Source organism: Amblyomma mixtum, chromosome 5 (assembly GCF_055824585.1).
Source record: "Amblyomma mixtum isolate Tamu chromosome 5, ASM5582458v1, whole genome shotgun sequence".
NCBI classification, from domain to species: Eukaryota; Metazoa; Arthropoda; class Arachnida; order Ixodida; family Ixodidae; genus Amblyomma; species Amblyomma mixtum.
Window position 1 is genome coordinate 102903654 of NC_143016.1, and position 20972 is coordinate 102924625.

The following is a 20972-nucleotide window of genomic DNA, read 5'->3' on the forward strand; positions in this document are numbered from 1 at the left end:
TTCGTACTTGCCACTGTCGTCAACGCTCACTTCACACTGCTGCTCGACGTCAGTGACGGCAACCAGGATGCCGCCAATGACACTTGACTAATTGCCGAACATATCAGACCACCTGATAATAGATATTGACACATACTTCCTTTTAGCCCTGTCTACCACACGTGCCTTTGTGGCGCAGTGGTAGCATGTCTGTCGCGTGTCCTATGGGTCAGAGGGTCGTTTCCACCTCCTGACAGCCATTTTTATAAAGAGTAATTATTTGCTTTGCTTAATTGCGCTTTATAATAATGTTTGAGTCAAGTTATGACCTCATAATGACAAGTTATGAAATATTTTAACATATGCGGTGTCATGTGTGACGCCACGACCCTATCGACAAATGATTTTCCAGTCACATCGACGCCATTGCCGCGTTTTCCACCAAACGGACCTGTTACACTATCATGTTAATAATTTTTAGGGCAGGCGCTGTAAAAATATTATCAACTCGCATGCTCTTGAAAAATCTAAGTAATCTTCCATCTCCTGCCTGCCTTTTAGCTTTGGACTCCTGCCCGACGTCTACGCTATCTCAACGCTGTGGTACAGCATGCTTGCATGGTTCGTCTTGATTGCGGTTGCTGTCCCTGTGAGCTATTTCACATGTAAGTGATCTTGAGCATCAGTTTATTTTTGATGTTTTTATCCAAGCAGTGAAAAGAAGGCAGTAAACTGGATTTTCATTCGCCTTGCGCTATGTCAATAATGCAAAGAAAATTTAGCCTGCGATCGGCACTATTTGAGAATCCTGTTCTGAACTCCCCACCATGAACCGTTCAGCGGTACTTCTGTATGCATACTTATAATCGTACGCTAATTTCCAGGCGCCCTCTGTCATAACAATCTGAATTAATGAAAAAAGCGGAGGTCCCTAGGGGTCCGTACTGCGCCCTCTTCTCTTCTTCTTCATCATAGACAATAATATCGACAATCTTTCTGTTGATATAAAATTCCAGCCAGACGACTGCGTGCTCTAAATGCCTATTAATTCTATTAGAAACCAAATTGCATTAAACAATAGATTCTTCAAGTTAGTCGCATGATGTCACTGACGGCAACTGACAACTTTGAAAAAACAGTGTTCATGAGAATAACTCACACACCTGCTTTGGTGTTGAACAAGACCATTGCACATAAATAAATAAATAAATAAATAAATAAATAAATAAATAAATAAATAAATAAATAAATAAATAAATAAATAAATAAATAAATAAATAAATAAATAAATAAATAAATAAATAAATAAATAATAATGCGCGAAAAATCACTCAAAAAACAGTTCCTGTGATTTTTATTCAGTTAATTCCCACTGGCACTCAGAGAACGACGCAGATGCTTTACTAACTGCAAACCATTGGCAGACGTCTGTGAATGCCATATACATTCTTTTAAACTTTTTTTTTTGTATCCGCAGCATCCTCATCAAGCGCCGACACAATGAACCCGAAGTTGATATGTCAAGTGGGAGACGTCATCTTCTGGTTCGCCCCCGAAAAGTTCAGACGCCGTCTGAGGTTCAACATCGGAAAGGACTACGTAAGAAATGCTAAAAAATCTGTCAAAAAGAAACCATAAAATATTATTTCGTGTTGTAACAAGCGACATCCTTCGAGTAATTCTACAGTGACGCCTGTGAGCATCTAAAACCCGGTAATTAGGCAACTGATTCAACAAACTTTCAGCACTGGACGCTAGCATCGCCTCAATCAATGAGCGTCCACGAGCACAGCGCATTAGAAATGGAAATGTCGTCAGTTTCAGTGCAGTGGCAGTGTAATGCATCTCACCAAGCTCGCATCTGATGTCCAAGGCTCATCGCAGCCCTTGTTTAGCCGGCGGACGCGCTAAAAGCAGTTCACGCTGATCTCTGAATTAGTGGCTGTCGAAAGCCACAATGCGTAGGAAGCCTTGTTAGCAAGCACTGCACCATCGCCTTAGGTTTAGGAGTATACGTGTCATCGTAAGATAACCACCCTCTCATAGAATGCCCATACTTACACCCCGTTGCCATTACGCCTCCCGTTTTGTCATGGTCTTTATGGTTTTCGGCGATGCGGCTTCATATGGAATCAGCCACACTCTTGTATGGAAACTTTTTTATCCAACTTCGTGTGTACCTCACTACAACCTACACTTGCATAAAGTCAGAGAGAATGGTGCCGAACCTGCAAAAAAACTACCCGTTAAAAAAACAGGGCAATTGTTTAAACTTCTAATTTGTCTCTAAAAATCCTCTAAGTGCCTGAATTTCGGCTTTCAGTTCGTGATTCTGTATATTTGGTCTAGTCAAGTATGTTTCTTCACATAGCAGTCTTCCTACTCTTCTACGCATCATAGCAAATATACTTAGCCGTACCAGAGAAATGTGCTTGTTCCACACAAAGTCTTTTAGATTCATACCAGACATTTCTGACATTCTCAAGGTTTTACGGGTTGTAATATTAACAACTTTACCTTTTTTATACTCATCTTAAGAGGCAGCGCGAAAACATCAGGACAGGAGGAAAAAAAACTCTCGAGACATTAGCACCTCTCGCAGGTGACCAGCGCCAGTTCCATCTTATTTATTTATTTCGTTCTCTACCGTTGTTTTTGCGCTCTCTCTTGAGGAGTATGTTCTAACTAGCCCAGTTCACACCTTGATGAACTTCTCTATTTATCGCTGATTAGGTCTAATCCTTGGCTGACTCTAATATTTTCTCGCTTCCAGGTTGAACCCGAGAAGAAGCTGGCGCCCGAAAAACTACAATCCACGAAGCTTGTCTTCGAGTGCACGAAAAAGGAAGGAAAGAACAAGTCGCCGCTCGCCGCCGTCTCGTACGTCCGTCGAGGGACTAACGCCTCTTTCGTACAGCCACCACCTCCGCCCCCTCCACGAAGACCATCCACATGCGACTGTAGCACTCACATGTAGTGAATACGCACCGACATCGTTGTTCGAGTATTTCAAGAATGCGCCGCCCATGCGCTTTTCCGAAATGAAACGCGCCTCCAGATGCGACAAGCATCACGTGAAGAAAGATCAACTGACAACGCGAATCATACCACGTGAGGCGGAGACTGTCAGTGCCGTTGCGCGGCCGCTATGTGCGACACCAGCAGTGCTATTCTACTCTTGTGAAGAGAGAAGAGAAACCGTGTGTGTTCTTCATGCTCGGCAAGCCTACGAAGACCTGTGATTGGCACGATCCAGTAGAAGGACACTTCCGGAAAAGCAGTGTAAGCATGGTGTATTAGAAGTAGATGAAAGTGCAAGCTTTCCTTTGCACCGAACATCCTGGCAGTGAAAGCTTAGAGGGCCTAAAGACATCGAGAGTACTTAAGCTTGAGACGTTTACTGCAAGTGACTTCAGCCGTCGACAACATCCCTGCTTCAAGAGATATTGAACTCTGACAGAGAAGTTGCAAGGTCTCTACCATACATATACAGTGTGCTACAATGTTACATATATCTACAATGATCCCAATGTGTACGTCTCCGTACAAAAGCTGTCCGCCTTTGTGATGTGTATAGAAAGCCTACAGAAGGCTCAATTTTTAAGGCTGAGCAAAGGTGGAGCTTAACAGTAATTTATTTGTACATACGTGCGACGTCGTTCAAGACACCTGCTCTCAGACTGTGTTTATGATACGTGTAAATAAATGCTGCAGCGTCCACCGTGCACGCTTGTTTTTTGGTTTGGTCACTGAATGCGCACTGCGCATTCAGTGATGCTTATGCGTCGGACTGACCGCCCCTCTCTTAGCACTGCACTTGACATGTACATGTAAAAACAATTTTTTTTTGCTTTCTGGCTGCATTTTATTTTGAATTCAAAAGATATAATGTACGCAGTCAGATATTTCTCGAAGGTTCTGTTTAACATCCGCTGAATGTCGGTCGACTCTGTGCAACAAAACTTCTGTATAGGGGCATCAGTGCGCTCCATCACTACTTAGGAAGGCAGGACCTGGGCACCCTGAAGGATGTGTTAAGTTGGCCTTTGATCGTGAACGCAATAGGGGCTGTGCTTTGTGCGGGAGACCACAGCAGTTTAGAGGCCCTGCTGGCCTAACTTGAAGCAAATGGACACAGTGTGATCGTGGCTTCTGTCCGTAGATCACTGACATGTTGACATTTCCGAGCATTTTCCACCGGATAAAGACATTTTGCGGAGCAAATTACACCACCCACTCATTCCACTAACTACCATTACCAAACAACTTTTGCGCGTGCTAGATTGTGAATTCATTAAACTGCAATCAACAAACTTGTAAATATCATAAACCGAACCACTCAGCATACAATTCGGGGTCGCCGTAGACGTGCGAAAGGAGTCATAGCGTGTCATGGGGCTCCTCATCCACAGAAGCACTTTCTCCAAAAGACAGAATTAATTAAGCCTTCCTAGCCCGAATAGAGACCACTTGATAGAATTATCCGTTTACTTTCCGGTTTCCGTACCCGCAGATACAGAAATATAAGCCACAACTCTTCTCTACCTCCGAGCTGCCTTTTCGAGATCTATATTCTTACTAAAAAGGCAGCGTAATTTTGACAGAGTGAATCTAGAATTATGTCAGATTGCCTCAGCAATTATTTGTTGGTGCCATAATTACTGCTGCCTCACATTAACCGTCTTTAGACCCCAGTCACTAAGGTGACGCTTCATTTCAGGCTGCGGCAGAAAAGTACACATTACTAAAAGCTATGGCAACAAATAACATTGGCGTTGCTTTCTAAAAGCTATTCTTCTGTAGCTTACGCTGCTCTAATGCTGCTTCTGTGACGTTTGTCCTGATTTGAGACCACGAAGCAGTCCAATGAGTGAAAACTATGTATGTAGAGGATAATGAAAGGAGGACAAGATGAATAAAAAAAAAACAAACCCTTTAAGCAATTTTTTTTGGCCGTAATCCAGCTTGCGTATCGTGCTTGGAAAATTAACGGTGACATATTCGGAGATTAATTGAGCGACTATGGTGAATTTTTTCGTCGTGAAATAAAAAAAAAGGAATTCTTTAACAATTTCGCAAAGAAACCGATTTCTACGCGTCTTTGCTGAAAAAAAGAGAGCTTTTGTGAGTATAAATGTTTGTAATGTTTGTAAATGTTTGTAAATGTAAGTATAAATACAAATATAAATATACTTATAAATTTCAGAAGGAGAAACTAATGAAGTTTCGAGACTTCCGAAAAATTTTGATTATTTTAAATCTCGTACTGGCGCCGATCTGAAATATTCTGTGTACCAGGAACATGTAAAAGTTACAAGGTAAAAAAGTCTTCTTGACCCTTTCTTCATTTCTTGTCACGCCCTCCAGTATTGCTCATGCCTCACCCTCTCTTCGGACGGAGCTCTGCTGCTGCTCCAAGTTTCAGTATGCGCAGGGGGCCTTGTTCCTAAAACACCTTTTCATCACAGGGCGGAGCAATCGAGATAGGCAGGCACACGAGTGCTGGCCAATCATAACAGCCAGGAAGGAGGTAGTCCTGCTGTAGAATATCGGGCGAAAGGCATTGCACAACAGCAAACCATGCTTTGACTGGAGCAGCTTTGTAAATAAAGACTTAGGCCGTCAAGCTGACGTTCATAGGATGGTCATTGACTTGACCGCACACACAAGTTTTCCACATCGTATTAGCCTTCACTTTTATATTCCGTTACAGCATATTTCATTGCGGTCAGGTCAACAGCAAGTTATCTCCTTGCCAGCTCCTTTCCTTCTTCATCTGCCGTGAAAGCGGTGCGAAGTTAAATTTTGAGCGGCGTCGATGGCGAGCGAGGCGAGAGCAGCTATAACATTCACCTTAATGGCAAGTATTGTGTGTTGCACACTAAGATTACCAATCACATGTGGTCACATGAAGTCACGTGCACTGCCTGCCCCTGTGATTGGCTAGTGCTGCAGCCTACTTCATGATGGGATGAGTCAAGGCGAACACTTCACCTCCACTGCACGAACGCGATACTGCAATCACTGTCACTTGTGGGCGATTGCGCAGTTTTTTCTTCCATCTTACCCCTCGAGGGCGTCATGTACTTTCTGATTGCTGGTTGCCAGAGAAAATTAATTTGCAAAGACAGTACCAACAAAAATTGAGGCTGGCTACTGTACGAGACTAACTCTGAAATAAACCTCTCCCTGGTGTGAACAGCGTTAAGTGGCAAAAAATAGCCAAAACTCCACTTTTCGCTCTGAACAGGTCCTCCTTGGGATCAGGGCTCCTCTGCAGTCTTTCTTCTCCAGGTTAGACGCGCCTCGCTACGCGTCTTTCGTGCGCTGTGCCTTCAGTTTTAACAATGTACCGACTAGCCCAAACAAATACCTTAGTGCTGGCTGTCGTCTTCAGCATTAATCACCCAGTTTGGTGCTACACAGATACCGCAGACAAAAAGCCTGTCAGCATCCTTCCGAAATGTCCCCCCCCCCCCCCCTTACCCACCCCTTGTAGTGGGTAAGCGATGGCTTATTTTGTGCCTATTCGCACCTCTGTACTATTCAGAGAGCAACACATACAGTAATGTTTATGCGAGGTCATTGTCAAAAGGCACAAACAATGCAGAGGGGACCCGCCGCGGTGGCTCAGTGGTTAAAGTGCTCGTCTACCGAGCCGGAGTACCCAGGTGCGAACCCAAACGCGGCGGCTGCGTTTCGATGGAGGCGGAACGCAAGAGGCGCCCGTGTGCTGTGCGATGTCAGTGCACGTTAAAGATCCCCAGGTGGTCGAAATTATTCCGGAGACCTCCACTATACGGCACCTCTTTCTCTCTTTCTTCTTTCACTCCCACCTTCCTCCCTTCCCTTATGGCATGGTTCAGGTGCCCACCAAGATATGTGAAAACCAATTTAACGCAGACGGGACGATACCAAAGCACTGCCCCAACTCCATTGACACTATTCAGAAAGGGAAGGTGACGTTCACTGTTTCGAGCGCTGCTGTAAGAGCTATTCACTGTGACCGCGCTACCAGACGGCGCGAATGTCGTCGCGGCAAACACTCGATGTTTCGGTCGTTTCACGCTAGCTCACTCAGTGTCACGGTGCGCAGTCAGGTGCCCGGCCTAACTGTTAGTGATCCGGAACCTATTTGCACGTTGTTAAATGCGTCCGCGACCACTTTTCTTTGTGGAATGCTTATTGTGCGTGAAGTTTCCAGCAGAAATTCTTCTGTGCCGTGATATAACCCAGCTACCTGCCGCAACTCAGCGTCATAACTGGCCGCCTGCACTGCACGCAATAATGTGCACGACTTGCAGCTTATAATATCAGTTTATACCAGTCAGCTGCTCATGCAGGACATATGGATGATAACCAGCATGGTTAATTACCGAAATTTCAAAACTGCAGCCGCAAAAACTGATATTTCCAGCTGCTGTAGTCCGCGAGCTGCTGAAGCTTCAGAGATGGTGTTTCAGCAGAAAGGCAAAGCGTCATAGCTGCCTTTTTTACGCGACAGAACGGTCGAGAAAAACTGTTATGCGCTCGCAGCACGAACAGCAGACCTCGCGAGAATGTCTTGCAGTTTTGATAGTAGCACCGTAGCGCTTTTCCGAATGCCCAAGACCTGGAATCTAGCCCTTTCGCAGCAAGGCAATGTGCAGCGATTCCGCTAGACTCAGTAGTAACACGTCACTTTCAGCAGATAGAGATGGCAAGTTAAGCTACAGCTAAGCGACCGGACCCTTAGATTTACTCACCTTTCCAAAAACGGCACTTCAACCGTCGTTACACTCAGCACGGATCTTGGGCTCACGTGCTTCTCAAGGAATTGCACTCTCTCTAGATTTGTATGCTTTAATTCCTTGGGCTGTCGGCAAGCTTAATCCGTGCATTAGGCGGGCCTCTATGTCGGTGAATTCAACGCACGGCAGCAGTCCTGGACGTCGCACACTACGCCGACGCCTCCGCGCTCCTACCGGTCGACGTTTTCCCAATGTGGAATCTTGTCAGCGTGCCCGCGGCAGCAGTCCTGTACGTAGCACACTACGCCGGCGCCTCCACACTCCTACCGGTCGACGTTTTCCCAATTTGGAATCTTGTCAGCGTGCCCGCTGTTTTCTGTTTCGCGCAGTTCACGACGTATACACTTAGTCACATGATGTTACGGGCCCAACAAAAATATCAGCGGTGAGACGCAAAACACGCTCCCATTTCACACATTACCAGCGAGTTAAACTTTACAGCTGGCAGAGGCGCCCGCGCGCGCGACCACCAACATGGGGAATGCTGCGACGACCGCTAGCGCCACTTGCGGATGACGTCATATGAACACATGCAGCTATCATTCAATGTCATTCTTGAGGCGCTGTTATCACTCCCTAGTACCAAAGAAGAGCGCGGCACTGTCCATTGCCTGCGTTGCCCGGTTCAGCCGCGTGTCATTCTTGCCGCCACGAAGTCTCGTTTCCCGGAGTATGGAGCTCCTGAGTCTCCTCGTTGAGTTCAGTCTGGTTTTCGCAGTACCCTCACGTAGTCCAGTATTCCGATGCAGCTGATTGAAGCGGAGCTCCTTCGTGAAGAGCTGCTCGGCCGCCGTCATCCAGAAGCACACCTCCTCACTGCTGTTGCGCAGCTGCAGTTTCAATACCTGCGTAGATTTCCATTGGCTGTTTTCAGTCCCCAAATACAATTCCTCCTCTGAAATTGCATTTAATTTTTATGAGGGACTAAGTTCTGCACTGCGGATTCGAACTTTTGCACAAATGTTTCCTACAGGCAATCCTTATCAACTATCAGGCTTTAGAAAGATGCAAGAACGCAGTAGATGTTCTGCCGTTTTGTACGTGTTTAGAGGGGTTTCAGAATTAATATTTCATGATTTAAAGAATAGAAAATATGAGCAGCACACGAAATGCCTTTTTGAACGTAATTTTTGCAACACGGTAGGCATAGAGTGGGAGGATGACTGTTCCCGTCAATAATGTTAATGAACACTAACATCAGTTAAAAGCTTTTAAACCGCATTTTCCTTGCTCTTTTTAACTCCCTTTTACTTTTTTGTTCAGTCGAGGAAGGGGCATAATTTCTTGTGTCTCACAAGAGGTGTCCCAGGGCCCTCTGACGGCTACCGTGGTTAATGAACAGTTTGACGTCGAACTCGCTGCGTTTCAAATGATCAAGGCATCCACTTGTTTAAGGTGAACCAGTATTCATAGAACACAACACTTCTGTATAGCCTCTCCCGAGGCTCGAGTACTCGCCTTCGCAGAGTAGATGTTCTTGTCTCTCTTGTCGGCTGCAACTTCCTCCGCCACGCAGCGCTGGTACCAGAACTGCGTCCTCTGTTCCAGCAGAGTCAGCTCCTTCTCCATGCGCTCCCTGCCGAATGCCTGGACGCGTTGCTCAAAGCGCCGTAAGAAGTGCTCGTACAGCAGAGCGTCGGCAGCGTTGAGAGCACGCAGCTCATCCGCCAGCTTTGAGCTCATTGGGTGACGGAAGTCGTTCTGCGGATAGAATTCATCATCACTATCATCAGCCTTACTACGCCCACTGCAGGGCAAATGCTTCTCCCATGTCTCTCCAATTAACCCTGTCTTTTGCCGGCTGCGGCCTCCTTATCCCCGCAAACTTCTAATTCCAATCCACCCACCTAACTTCCTGGCGCCCCCTACTACGATTGCCTTCTCTTGGAATCCACTCCGTTACCCTTAAAAACCATCTGTTATCTTGCCTTGGCATTACATGCCCTGCCCAAGCCCACTTCGTCCTCTTGATTTCGATAAGCATGTCATCAACCCGCGTTTGTTCTCTCACCCACTCTGCCCGCTTGCGGTCTCTCCACGTTACACCTATCATTTTTCTTTCCATAGAGAATTGCAGAAGGACACATCCCATTGATTTCCATTTAACCATATCCTGCACCAGCAGCGGCCATAATATCCCTGCAGACTTCCTAATCACATCATAGCACCTGACCCTTAACAACGCCTGCTACGTTGACCTCCTCTTGCATTCCGCTCCTTTGTCTAAAGTATCATCAGTTACCCATTCTCCGCATTGCACGGCCTAGTTATGCCCATTTCTTTTTTCTTGATTTCAGCTGGGATGTTATTAACACGTGTTTCTTTCCTAATGTAGTCCACCCTCTTCCGGTCCCTTGCCTGCCTCCTCAGCACTCTTCAGTCTTCCCTACTTTCGTCACCGTTCCTGTGCCTCCTAAAGTCAATGGATCCATTCTGACTCCGCGGACCAGCAAAGGGCCGGAGCGGAGAAATCGCGCAACCATTCTGATATGGAACGACGCGCACGCCAGGTGCTGGGAGGGATGAACTGCCTTACTCGTCGGAGCGCAGTGCTTTTATAGGCAAGTCACGCATGCGCACTGGCGATAATCTTGTCAGCGCCGAGCCACAACACATACCGCTAAGTCTACAATTCGTGTCTCAAAGTTGTGCTCATATTCATCCATGCAACTTGCGACTTCAAAATAATAGGTACCAAATCTGTACAAGAGTACTGTGGTTCATCACAAAATGTGGCGACTCATTCAGTTCCTAAGGGTCGATAGAAAAGACAGCGACCAGGTCATGTTTATAATAGAGGATCATATCCAGCGCTACGGCCAAATTACTATTCTTCACCTATAGCATGTCGGAGCGCCGAGATGGGAGTGACGTGAGTGTTTTCCTATCTCTCATAGATGGATATACCTCGGTCTAACCATTAAACTGGATGAATGAAGCTGGAGCAAGTTTGGAGGCAGACCCAGTCGAGTCAAATTTTGAGGCAAAACAATAGCGAACTCTAGTGTCCCATGCTTGGAGAAGCCAGGCATTTCATTCCATTTGATTATGGAAGAAACCTTGATCGTTTTAAAAAGCACTAGAGTAAAATGTGTCAAAGTAATTAGATAAAAACTCAGCATAAAAACGTAGTTTATGCCTTTATTCAACCTATTTGTTTAGAGTAACTTAGCGACTGCAACATGACACCAAATTCAGTTTAGAAAAGCATAAAAATGTGCATGTAAAGTTGAAATTTGGGCTTGTTGGTTCATACTTCTGACATGACCAGTAGCGCAACAACAGAAGGGACCAGCGTTGTGTGTGTACTCGCACGCTGGTCCCTTGTTTCGTTGCGCTACTGTTCAGGTGCATGCAAAGTTGTCTTCCGATAATGGTTTGGTTTCATAATTTTCTGAGGTTTAGCGCCTCAAACCGACTCAGAATATATGAAGGACGCCATAATGGAGGGCTCCGGATGATTTCGACGACCTGAGACTCTCAAACATGTAATATCATCGCACAATATACGGTCCTCTAGCTTTTCGCCTGCACCGAAATTCGAGTGTCCCAACCTAAATCGAACCCGTGTCTTTTGGGTCAGCAGCCAAACACCATAACCACTGAGTCGCCAGTGCGGCTTGACTACCGAAGATTCATATTGAAAGGGAAACGAAAACTTCTTAGAAATACACCTAGCTTAATTTCACAGCAGTTTTTTTAATACCCTGGATAAGAACTGCCCCAAAGAGTCGGTTAAAATAAACCGGCAGGTCTACTCGAGCTAGTTAGAATTACGCGAGTTCAGAGGAGTACACCGTATTACGTTCAGCTGTTTATTAATCATTTCTCTTGATTTCCCGTAGGTAATCCCGCAGTGAAGCCAAAATAATGGCGTGCAGGGCGTATATGTGAGGGTTGGGGGTACGGACTCCCTTCCGAAGATATTTTACTTAGCAAAACAATGGAGAACCCAATTTTGTCAACGAAAAAGTTCAATAAATACATAGTTCAATTGGGACTGCACTCTACAACCATCCTATACAAGAGGGACCATAAATCCTCGCCGACTGCATGATTAACTTAACCCACTTCTATTGTATTGATACTGAGACTGATACCTGCGTATGACTGGCTTTCCTTTCCGTTGTTACCAGCTTAAAATTTTTGAAGCGCACATTTGTAATTCAGCATGCGAACCAACTCGCCGAGGAAGCGCATGCTAGCGACACACACCTGGCGCGCGTTGAGCCTGAAGACGACGACGTCGTCCAGGTCCCAGCAAAGCAGGTACCGCAGCAGGACCAGGGACTCATTGATGCGCTCGGCGACCATCACGAGGTCGAACACGGCGTCCACGTGCTCGATGAAGGCTTGCACGGCCGTCGCGTTGTCGGCCTGTTCGATGTCGAAGCCCAAGTCGTAGCTCATCTGATTAATGCCGTGCCTGCTGCGGCGGGGACCTGGCAGGATGTCCCGCATCTGCTCAGCCAGCGATGCGTTTTTCACGGCGCTCGGCAGTTGCTCCAGCTTGACCTTGATCTTTTCCTGTGACGGTAAACGAAGGAAGAACGATCTTTTGGTAAACCTCGTGAAACCAGCAAACGGCCCTGACAGGAAGCATGTTAATGCGGGCTGAGTTACGATACGGTTCGCATTGTACAAGATAATGATTCGTTTTGATTTTGCACCACTGCTTTAATATTATAACTGATACTGCCAATAATGGGAGAACGCCAGAGCTGCTGCACCGCGCAGAGCAGGCGAGACCCACTCTTAACAACAAGAGGGGTTCTTATGGTCAGGTTGAGCAGCTAGTGCACGCATTGGGAGCTGGACAAAGAATGTACTTTTTTGAGCAAAAAGTAAAGGTTAAACCTCGTGCGCAAATCTAACCGGGCGAAGGTGCGTTTTCTGTTCTTGAGGACTACTTCCTGTTCGTCCTGTCTCGTCTACCTTCGTCCCTGTCTTTTTAGCCGCTGGAATGTCTCACAATAGTACTAAATCACCATACGGTTAGCATTCTACGACATAATAATTCATTTTGGTTTTGTACCACTGCTTTAATATTGTAACTGATACTGCCAATAATCGGATAACATCACAGCTGTTCCACCGCGCAGTGAATGCGAGAACCACTCTTACAACACGAGATTTTTATGGTTAGGTTGAGCAGCTAGTGCACGCATTGAAAAGCTGGACGAAGAATGTAGGTTTTTGAGCAAAATATAAGGTTAAACCTCGTGGACAAGCCTAACCGGCCGAAGGTGCGTTTTCCGTTACCAAGGACTACTTGTTACCACTGCCTTGTACAAGCATGGACAGATTATTGAGGAACTACGAGTTGAGGACCCGGAGAGAGGCTGCTTCAGCCCTTTTCTCTTTGTCCAGCTCAAGCTATTCCTTTCAACGCATAAGCACCTTCCCTAGCTTTTGCAGTTGCCAGTTCCCATCCATTGTTTTTCATTTGATATTACTCTCACAAGGCAGAATTTTTAAAATACCTTTTCGCAGACACTAAAGTTGGAACAATTTATTTTATTTTGTTTCGGGTCCCTACGTGCGAGCAATAAATACGAAAGCACTGGGCTTGAAACAAAATATACAAAATATACTGCCTCTGCCATCGGTGCTGTGGGCTGGCTCCTATGAACAGTGTAGTTTTCAAGTGTTCAAAGTTTTCAATATTAAATTCTAAACCTCGTCTTGTACCGTTTAAACTAGAGGTAAGCTTTGGTGTCGAAGGGCGTCTGATTAAGGTGAACTTAAATAAAATAAATACTTAGCATTTTTCAAACAACATAACTTATTGCCTCAGCTTATGAAACAAACAGAACATTCCCTGCAAAGCTCTTTAGGAAGCGTAGCGAACGACTCCAGCCCCATACCAAGGTGCTCGAGTTTTTGGCGCTGTGACGAAATTAGGTAATGAATATTGCTTAACTGTAATACGAATAAGGTGACACCGTTGTTCACTGCACAGCCTGTTTAACTATGCAAAGACCATCTTGAGTGTGATAGCGAAGCCGGAACGCACACACAATAACATCATTTGCATGAACCCGACAGGAGTGTGTCGAGTCAGGAGTCGAGCTGAGCGAGGCCACTCGCATCGTCGACTGCGCGTTTACAAGACCGCCTCTGCAAGCCGAAATCGGCGCGATTGCAGTGACGCCCAGCGTCGAGCAGTATGGTGCGAGCGTGCAAATGCGATGGCCAAGATCGCCGTGCTATCGGTAGCCTCGCAGTCATGATGACGGCAGCGCACAGCAAGTTCTTATTTCTCACCCCCTCTCCCGCTGACCCACCTCTGTTGCGCTTACTCGAAAGCATTTACATGCACCTTGCCGAGCTGGTCGGGCAGTGACATCTACTCGATTGCAATCGGGCAGAGCCAGTCCAGCCGGCTAACGTTTACGTGAGCCTTACAGACCAACTCGATCTGACGTTGTCGGGCTCATGTAAATGCCCAGAGTGTGGAGTGAGATTAAGAGCGAAAGACTGCAGGCAGTATATGACAATTTTCAAGCGCGATAAACGGCATCATCGCGTTCTTTGTATAGCATGCCGCTTACTTCGAGGCCGTAGTACGAGAACAGCGACTCAAACAGCGCCGCCGGTTCACGCACGATGGTGACGAATACGGCGTCCGGCTTCAACACGGCCCGCACCTCGTCCTCGTGGAAGCGAGTGTGGTGCACCAACATGTCGAAGGGCGGGCTCCCCATCACCTGCGTCCGGTTGAAGAAGGCCGGGTGCCCCAGGTAGTTGTCGATCGGAGGCAGTGCTAAGGTGAGGCCGTGCTGTTTTCCGTAGCGCATGAGCATGTTCTGCACGGCAGAACTGGCACACTTGTGCGTCTTCAGAAAGCACACGGTGCTCCTGGGAGTGCACTGGGGCTCGGGGCTTGAGGTGTGAGACATCGGACATACCCTGTGTTGCCCAAAAAACGTACTGTGAGTGCAAGAAGACTGAAAAAAAATTCAGGATCTTACAGACTTGTCAAATGAAGCAAGTATCCAATAACAGTTATGCGTAACGGGAAGCCTATCGGACACTGATTAGATATCGCCCAAGTTTGCGAGCTGCCGGGGCGAGAACATCTCCTGACTCTCTTATCGCTCTGCTAGAGACACACAGGGACGTGACATCGGGTCTTCGTACGACATCCTAGTAGAAAGTCTTACAAAACAGAACGCTAATAGACTATCAGTCTGCCACCCTCACCCTTATATTTCCTATCCTTGCAAATCTGTAGCTCTGTGAAAAATGTCACGCATCGAAATGTTTTCGAATAAATGTTTTCGGAACACCGATAACATGGAAGAACCTGAACTCACTCGCTGCCCAGAGGCGCGATAAATTATTCAGGGGTGTATTATGCATGCAGCACTGAGAAGTTTAAAGCACGCCCTTCAGTTTGCAGCTGCACTCTTAGACTAGCCGTGCAGTTTTGTTGTAGTTTTTGCGTTCCAAAAACTTTTCTGGGCACTTATAAACCTGATACAAGCATATAAAGGACTACTCGACATCAAAGCTTCGTTTTATTTGAGGGGTGAGCGGCCCCGCGTTTTCAACTAATTGCTTGCTGTTTTCGTCGCTCTCTAAACACTGGTCTTAAGCCTGTGGCTCTCTGCACTAACATTAAAACGAAAACAAACAATGCTTGCTAGGGACATGCTCCACTTCAGTAGGGGCAAAGAAGCCTGTAGTTTGTGCAGACATATTTGTGACGCAAGACCTTGTTTGAATAGAGCCCTATTTTTCGCTGCTTTTTTCAACCTCCTCGACATAACTTCCCGGGTAGGAACATTGTACCCAGCGCGACGCCACACATTGGTCACCCTGCGTGTAAATGGAAAAGTGGAACGCTCAATCCGGGACCTGAAAACCGGTAGCATGATGAAACCAGAAAAACGGCACCTTCTAGCACAATTGAAGACAGGCTTGAAGATCACACTCCCTCTGAACAGCAGACACAAAGCGGCCAGTAGGAGTACTGCAAAGATGTGATGGTGGCGCTGCACCCCCGGGCCGCACGTCGGTGACTGCGAATAAATGCGAGTGGTAAATTAGCCATGAGGATCGTGGGGAGTTGTACGCGCCAATCACACTACTTCCCACCTCCCCACTCCCTTTTCCCATTGTTGTCATCTGAATGTGATATGCTGTTTGTGAGTTCACTCCTTGTCGAGATGGAGCATATTTGTGAGATGGAACTAGCAAGTTCCATCTTGCAACATTGCAACATCTTGCAACATTGCAAGTTGCAAGTTGCCGCTGGTCTTGTCGTGTTTGTCTCTTTGTCCACGTTTTTCTGCGCAGTTTTCCTCCTGAATCATGAACCAACTAGCCCAAACTAGAGTTCTTCTAGGTGCCTAAATCTTGAAGAAATATAGGAAAAGTGCAGTTTTCTACAAAAAAAAAAAGCAAACACTGGAACCGCCTTTACCTTTTCTTAGATGGGTTCGGACCTGGCAACAGTGGCTGCATTTAGAGAGAGGCGAAATACAAGAACGGCCTAATGCTGTTCTATATCGACGCAGTCTAAAGAACCCTAGCTGGCCAAAACTAATAGATATCTCTTCGTTGCTGCGCCCCTCATAGCCTATGAGTCCTTTGTTGACGATAAAGTTTCACGATGCAGAGTAACACATATAGATCAATAACATGTACATTAAATGCTGTGCAGGCAACCGCTCTGACATTTTCTTGCTGAATTGCCATCATCTAAACGTTTCATTGGAAATAAGTCGTCTAGGATATCGATTCGCTTGTGCACAGCCTGCGTAACACACTTTGTATTTTTATCTTCTTTAAGTTTTCACGTTTCGCGTCTTTCAGTTATCTTCTGTTCTCTGCCCTTTTGTACATTCAGCCATCACCAGATTCTCCGCACTTGAAGACGTAACTCTCAGTAATACCGCTTTGAAGTTTGTTTGCTACATGCAGTGCTACGGATTGTGGTTGCAAATAAAAAGACACATTTTGCAGACAGCCTGCATGTATTTTGTCTGTATTTACTAGTGCTACACTGAGGTTACAATTTGCAACAGGCACCACGATAGATTGCGCATACTACTGTTGTTTCATCGCACGGACATATGTTTCACATGTATATCTAGCAGAGTAGGCAACCGTGACTGCTGCAAGGTTCTCGCAGAATGGAGAGAACGTGGTATGTGCTGAGTGTCTCACCCGCATCATTGCGCACCGGATTCTTCAGCAGGAGAGCTGCGCAGACGAAGCCGGCGTCTCGCACAATCAGAGAAAAATAAGGGGGCACCGTTCAGCGGCGTGCTGTGACGCTGCAAACCAGGGCAACTGCAGCACGGGGCCAGCTCCCACTGCATCGATGGAGGAAGACGTTGTACCCTTGGTGGTGCAACACTTTCACTGCGCTTTCCATAGGCTTGTTCCCAAACGTTTCTCTTTATATCAAAAAGCGATACTCTCAAGACCATGTGATACCAAGAAGCACTCTGGCTCCTTCGAAGCAGCGATTAGCTCTTAACATTTTCGTCTCATAATTTATGACATTGCCTCTTTGGGAAACTTCTGACAGCATTTGTTTCATGATCTCACTTATCTCATATTTTCATGACACTGGCCTCTGGGAGAAACGTTGAATTCCCCCTTATGTTCCCTTACGTTGAAAATTCATCGTTGTCATTTTATTTCTCCCTTTTTATTTCTTTTAGTCCCTTCCGTACCAATGCTTGCACTTTTCTCTTCTAGTTTGCATGATATTTTTTTATAAGGTAGTATGCAGTCCGTCTTAGACATGCTCGCAGAAATCTGCGCACATGAACAAAAAACTATCTCCTACCACTGGAACCATGAAACAAGGCGATAAAGCAGAACACCTGCACCACCAGAAGCATTTTATCTTCACGTTGAGCTTTCCGTGCCGATTGATGATGTTTACAATTCCTTTATCAACGACCAAAGAAACAACACAAGTATAAACTTAAACATGCATATCTTCTACGATGTTCTCACAGCGTAAGATAGAAGTGCTACGCACACTACTTTGTCTGGATATCTTCCTCGTTCGCATTTATTACGTCTTTTCTACTCATCAGCAGCATCACCGCTCAGCAGGCGCAGTGGATTGACGCTCATTTCGTCAGCCCTTTCGTCTACTCTCTCTTTTGAAGCGAAAAGCTTCACTAGCTTCAACACCGAGGCTAGCGTGGGCCCCGTCGTCAGAAAAAGCCACAGGTGCGCATGCGCGAACTGCGTGACGTCACGGTGGACACCCGAACCGCGCCGTTAGGGAAGGAAAATGAAAAGAAAATTGGTTTTAAGGAAAGGAAACGAAGACTGTCTCTCTCATATCTCGGTGGATACCCGAACCGCGCCGTAAGGGCCCTAAGGAAAACGATATGAAATGAAAATTGCTTTTAAGGAAAGCAAATGTCTGTCTCTCATATCTTGGTGTACACCCGAGAGGAATGCACGCCACAGTACACGTCTCTAAAGCAACCTTCTAAGACAGCATCGTATTCACTACACGCGCGGCTCCTCCTCCGCATTGCCGCAGCTTTTCGCTTCGAGATATCCAGGCTTAAAGCCACAGCCAATTTTTTCTGTTTTTATTCGTTCCTTCTTATTGGACCAACTATACTGTCAAGGAAAGTGCAGAAATTATGTTAATATTTGTTCGCTATATGCGAGATTTTTATATAAGCTTATGTCTATGAAATTCTTTGAAGTGTAGGCTCCATAAGAACACTGAGACGGCCTTGCCGGTTCCTAACTTGAAGGTGAAAACAGCGCAATGACGCAGACGAAGGAGAGGCTCCCGTTCACGTCTTTACGTTGTTTTTACTTTCCTAGACTGCACTACCATTGCAGTAAAAGCAATTGTGTTGAAGCAAACCGGTTACTCGTTAACAGTTCCTGTCAGTCTTTGTTCACTGAATCTGCGTAAATACCAGCAGAACAGCTATTGTACAATACACTTTCAAATAGCCCAGTCGCAAGCACTTCTTAATCGCTATTGGTGTTCAAAAACCTGAATAGCTGTGCGGATTACCGCAAAACAATCCTGCGTTCACGGGTTTCTGGGCTCCGCACCATACGTAGAGAAAGGTGACTTGTTCCATAAAGCTCTTTGGCCAAAGCAGTCGTTGAACAATTAAAAATAATTATCATCATCTCCATACCCCCTTCTCCATAAATTCCGCTGGTGCGACCGCTAGTTGAGCTCCAGTCCGCTAGGGGGGCCTGGAGTGCTGGCTTCATGTTATATATTGTATGAAGAATGTCTAAGGAAACTGGGCAATAACAGGCGGGAACTAAGGTATTTAAATACTTATACAAAAAGAGCATTAATTCACAATGGCGGAAAAGAGCAGGAAACTAACCAGTACGCATGCAGGACACTAGGGCAAAGAAGTAAAGAACTTTCAACGACTGGTAAAAACGCGTAAGATAAAAAGTGGATTAATTCGATGGAAAATACATAATGTCTAGATCTATTTCGAAATTGGTAAAGGAAGATCAGGAAGGAATCGCTCTATAATAACTCAAAATGCAGTGCCCTAATCCTTGAAGTTAGATTAGGGTGTCGTAGAACGCGGAGCTAGAAAAATAAATTCAACCAAGAAGATGACAGTAGTGCTGTGCGTGGTGTATCTGTAGAAGGAGCTGAGCATCCCATACTCGAATGTGATGGTACCCATCCGGATGTCGATGTAGGCGCAGTCACTCTCCTTGAGGCCCTAGGGTTTAGAGATAACATTGGTCATGTGAAATAATCTGCGGTGGAAGTTAGCAAAGAGCGATTGGAAGATTGGTGGCTCAGAAAAAGAGAGGTGATATAAGGTTACAAGTGTAGGAGTGAAAATACATTTAAAGAAAATGAGAATTTTTGGACCAGTTGATAACAACATAAATAAAAATAAAGGGAAAAAAAGGGAAAAGAAAGCCGAGCATCGCGGCAACTGCCACCACCACGTTTCAAAGTGGGCACTCCTATCTCCTATCCGTCCATCCATCCACATGAACGCCTTACCACACCGGTCTTCCCCAACTTCCCAACACTTCCCCAAGATTACAATGCACCGGTGAAAATGCGATGTTATGCTACAAATTTGTATTGGTTGTAAAATTCATGTTAGACTGATCGCCTTCCGATTGCTATTTCAATTCGATTTCACCGTTGTTTTTTTTGTTCAGGTGCTGTGTGGGCTTGTGGTGAGTGGAGGCTTCTGGAGGGTGACACACACGCACGCACGCACGCACGCACGCACGCACGCACACACACACACACACACACACACACACACACGCACGCACGCACGCACGCACACACACACACACGCACACACACACGCACGCACACGCACGCGCACACGCGCACACACACGCACACACGCACACGAACGCATACGCACACAAATAATGGCTTTTCCACCGAGAAAGGACTACTGGTAAAGAGTTAAAGACTACAATGGCTTAGCTACTGCTTAAAACGGAAACTTTAGCAAATAGCTCTCGCGTTGGCGTTTCCGCTGCTCTTCGGCTTTGCCAGCACACTGTTCACATTTAGCAGGCGGCTTCTCCGTCCAAGGAGGCGCTTAGTTGTTTCCCGTTTGCGCTTGCGATATTCCCGGACATAAGCTACGTTCACTGCGGCGATGTTCGATATGTCGTTGCCAACGTTTATCATGTTTATCACGGCTGCTCGGCTGATCCGACGCTCCCACGTCTTCCTCGGAGAATAGCTCCACACCCCGCACAACCTCAGCTCTTAACAGCAAAGGCGACAAAGCGGGCATTGGCGCGGCAGATGCGCCCGTGATGCGTTGCAGCTGCGTTGTTGTTAACGGATAAACAATGGTGATAGCGGCTGGGCTCCCTATGGCAGCCTTACGGTATAAATGTCGAAATAAGCTGGAGCAACACTAATTCCGATGGTAATTTGATTTTTTTTGTATGACAAGATTTTTGTGCCCATACATAAAAATGTACAGTTTAAATTTAATTTAAATTCGTTTTATAATGTATTACTTCTTCATTCACGCAGAGAACATCTCGAGTATCTGACTCGTTCTCTAAATTTTTAACAAATGTTAGAAGGGGTGCAGCATCGTACAAAAACAAAAAAAACACACACACAAGCACCGCCCCTTTGCCTTCTCATAAATAAAACGGTAGAAGCTTTGAAAGAAGTAGGGACACCGTATTTTTTGTTGCATGTGTTCTGCTTTGAAG

At 45.9% G+C, this 20972-nt stretch overlaps 2 protein-coding genes across 5 annotated transcripts in view; one reads left to right on the top strand and one right to left on the bottom strand.

The window, feature by feature from the left end:
* Window positions 1-3706, top strand: part of LOC149343230 (sodium-coupled monocarboxylate transporter 1-like) — a 45249-nt gene extending 41543 nt beyond the window's left edge. For 2 of the 3 annotated variants that reach the window (XM_089545781.1, XM_089545780.1), the window contains exons 14-16: window positions 541-644; window positions 1457-1578; window positions 2753-3706. In XM_089545781.1, coding sequence (XP_089401907.1) covers window positions 541-644; window positions 1457-1578; window positions 2753-2956 — 430 coding nt within the window. In that variant the 3' untranslated portion in view covers window positions 2957-3706. The remainder of the gene's footprint in view (window positions 1-540; window positions 645-1456; window positions 1579-2752) is intronic. The other variant, XM_089545782.1, reaches the window with a different exon arrangement.
* A 3766-nt stretch (window positions 3707-7472) lies between these two features.
* The window catches only part of LOC149343231 (galactosylceramide sulfotransferase-like), a 38291-nt gene continuing 24791 nt past the window's right edge, over window positions 7473-20972 (bottom strand). For both annotated transcript variants that reach the window (XM_089542332.1, XM_089542333.1), the window contains exons 2-7: window positions 16947-17095; window positions 15672-15796; window positions 14324-14681; window positions 11985-12296; window positions 9228-9470; window positions 7473-8614 (exon numbers count right to left, since the gene is read on the bottom strand). In XM_089542332.1, the coding sequence (XP_089398458.1) occupies window positions 8339-8614; window positions 9228-9470; window positions 11985-12296; window positions 14324-14681; window positions 15672-15796; window positions 16947-16955 (1323 nt within the window). In that variant the 5' untranslated portion in view covers window positions 16956-17095 and the 3' untranslated portion in view covers window positions 7473-8338. The remainder of the gene's footprint in view (window positions 8615-9227; window positions 9471-11984; window positions 12297-14323; window positions 14682-15671; window positions 15797-16946; window positions 17096-20972) is intronic.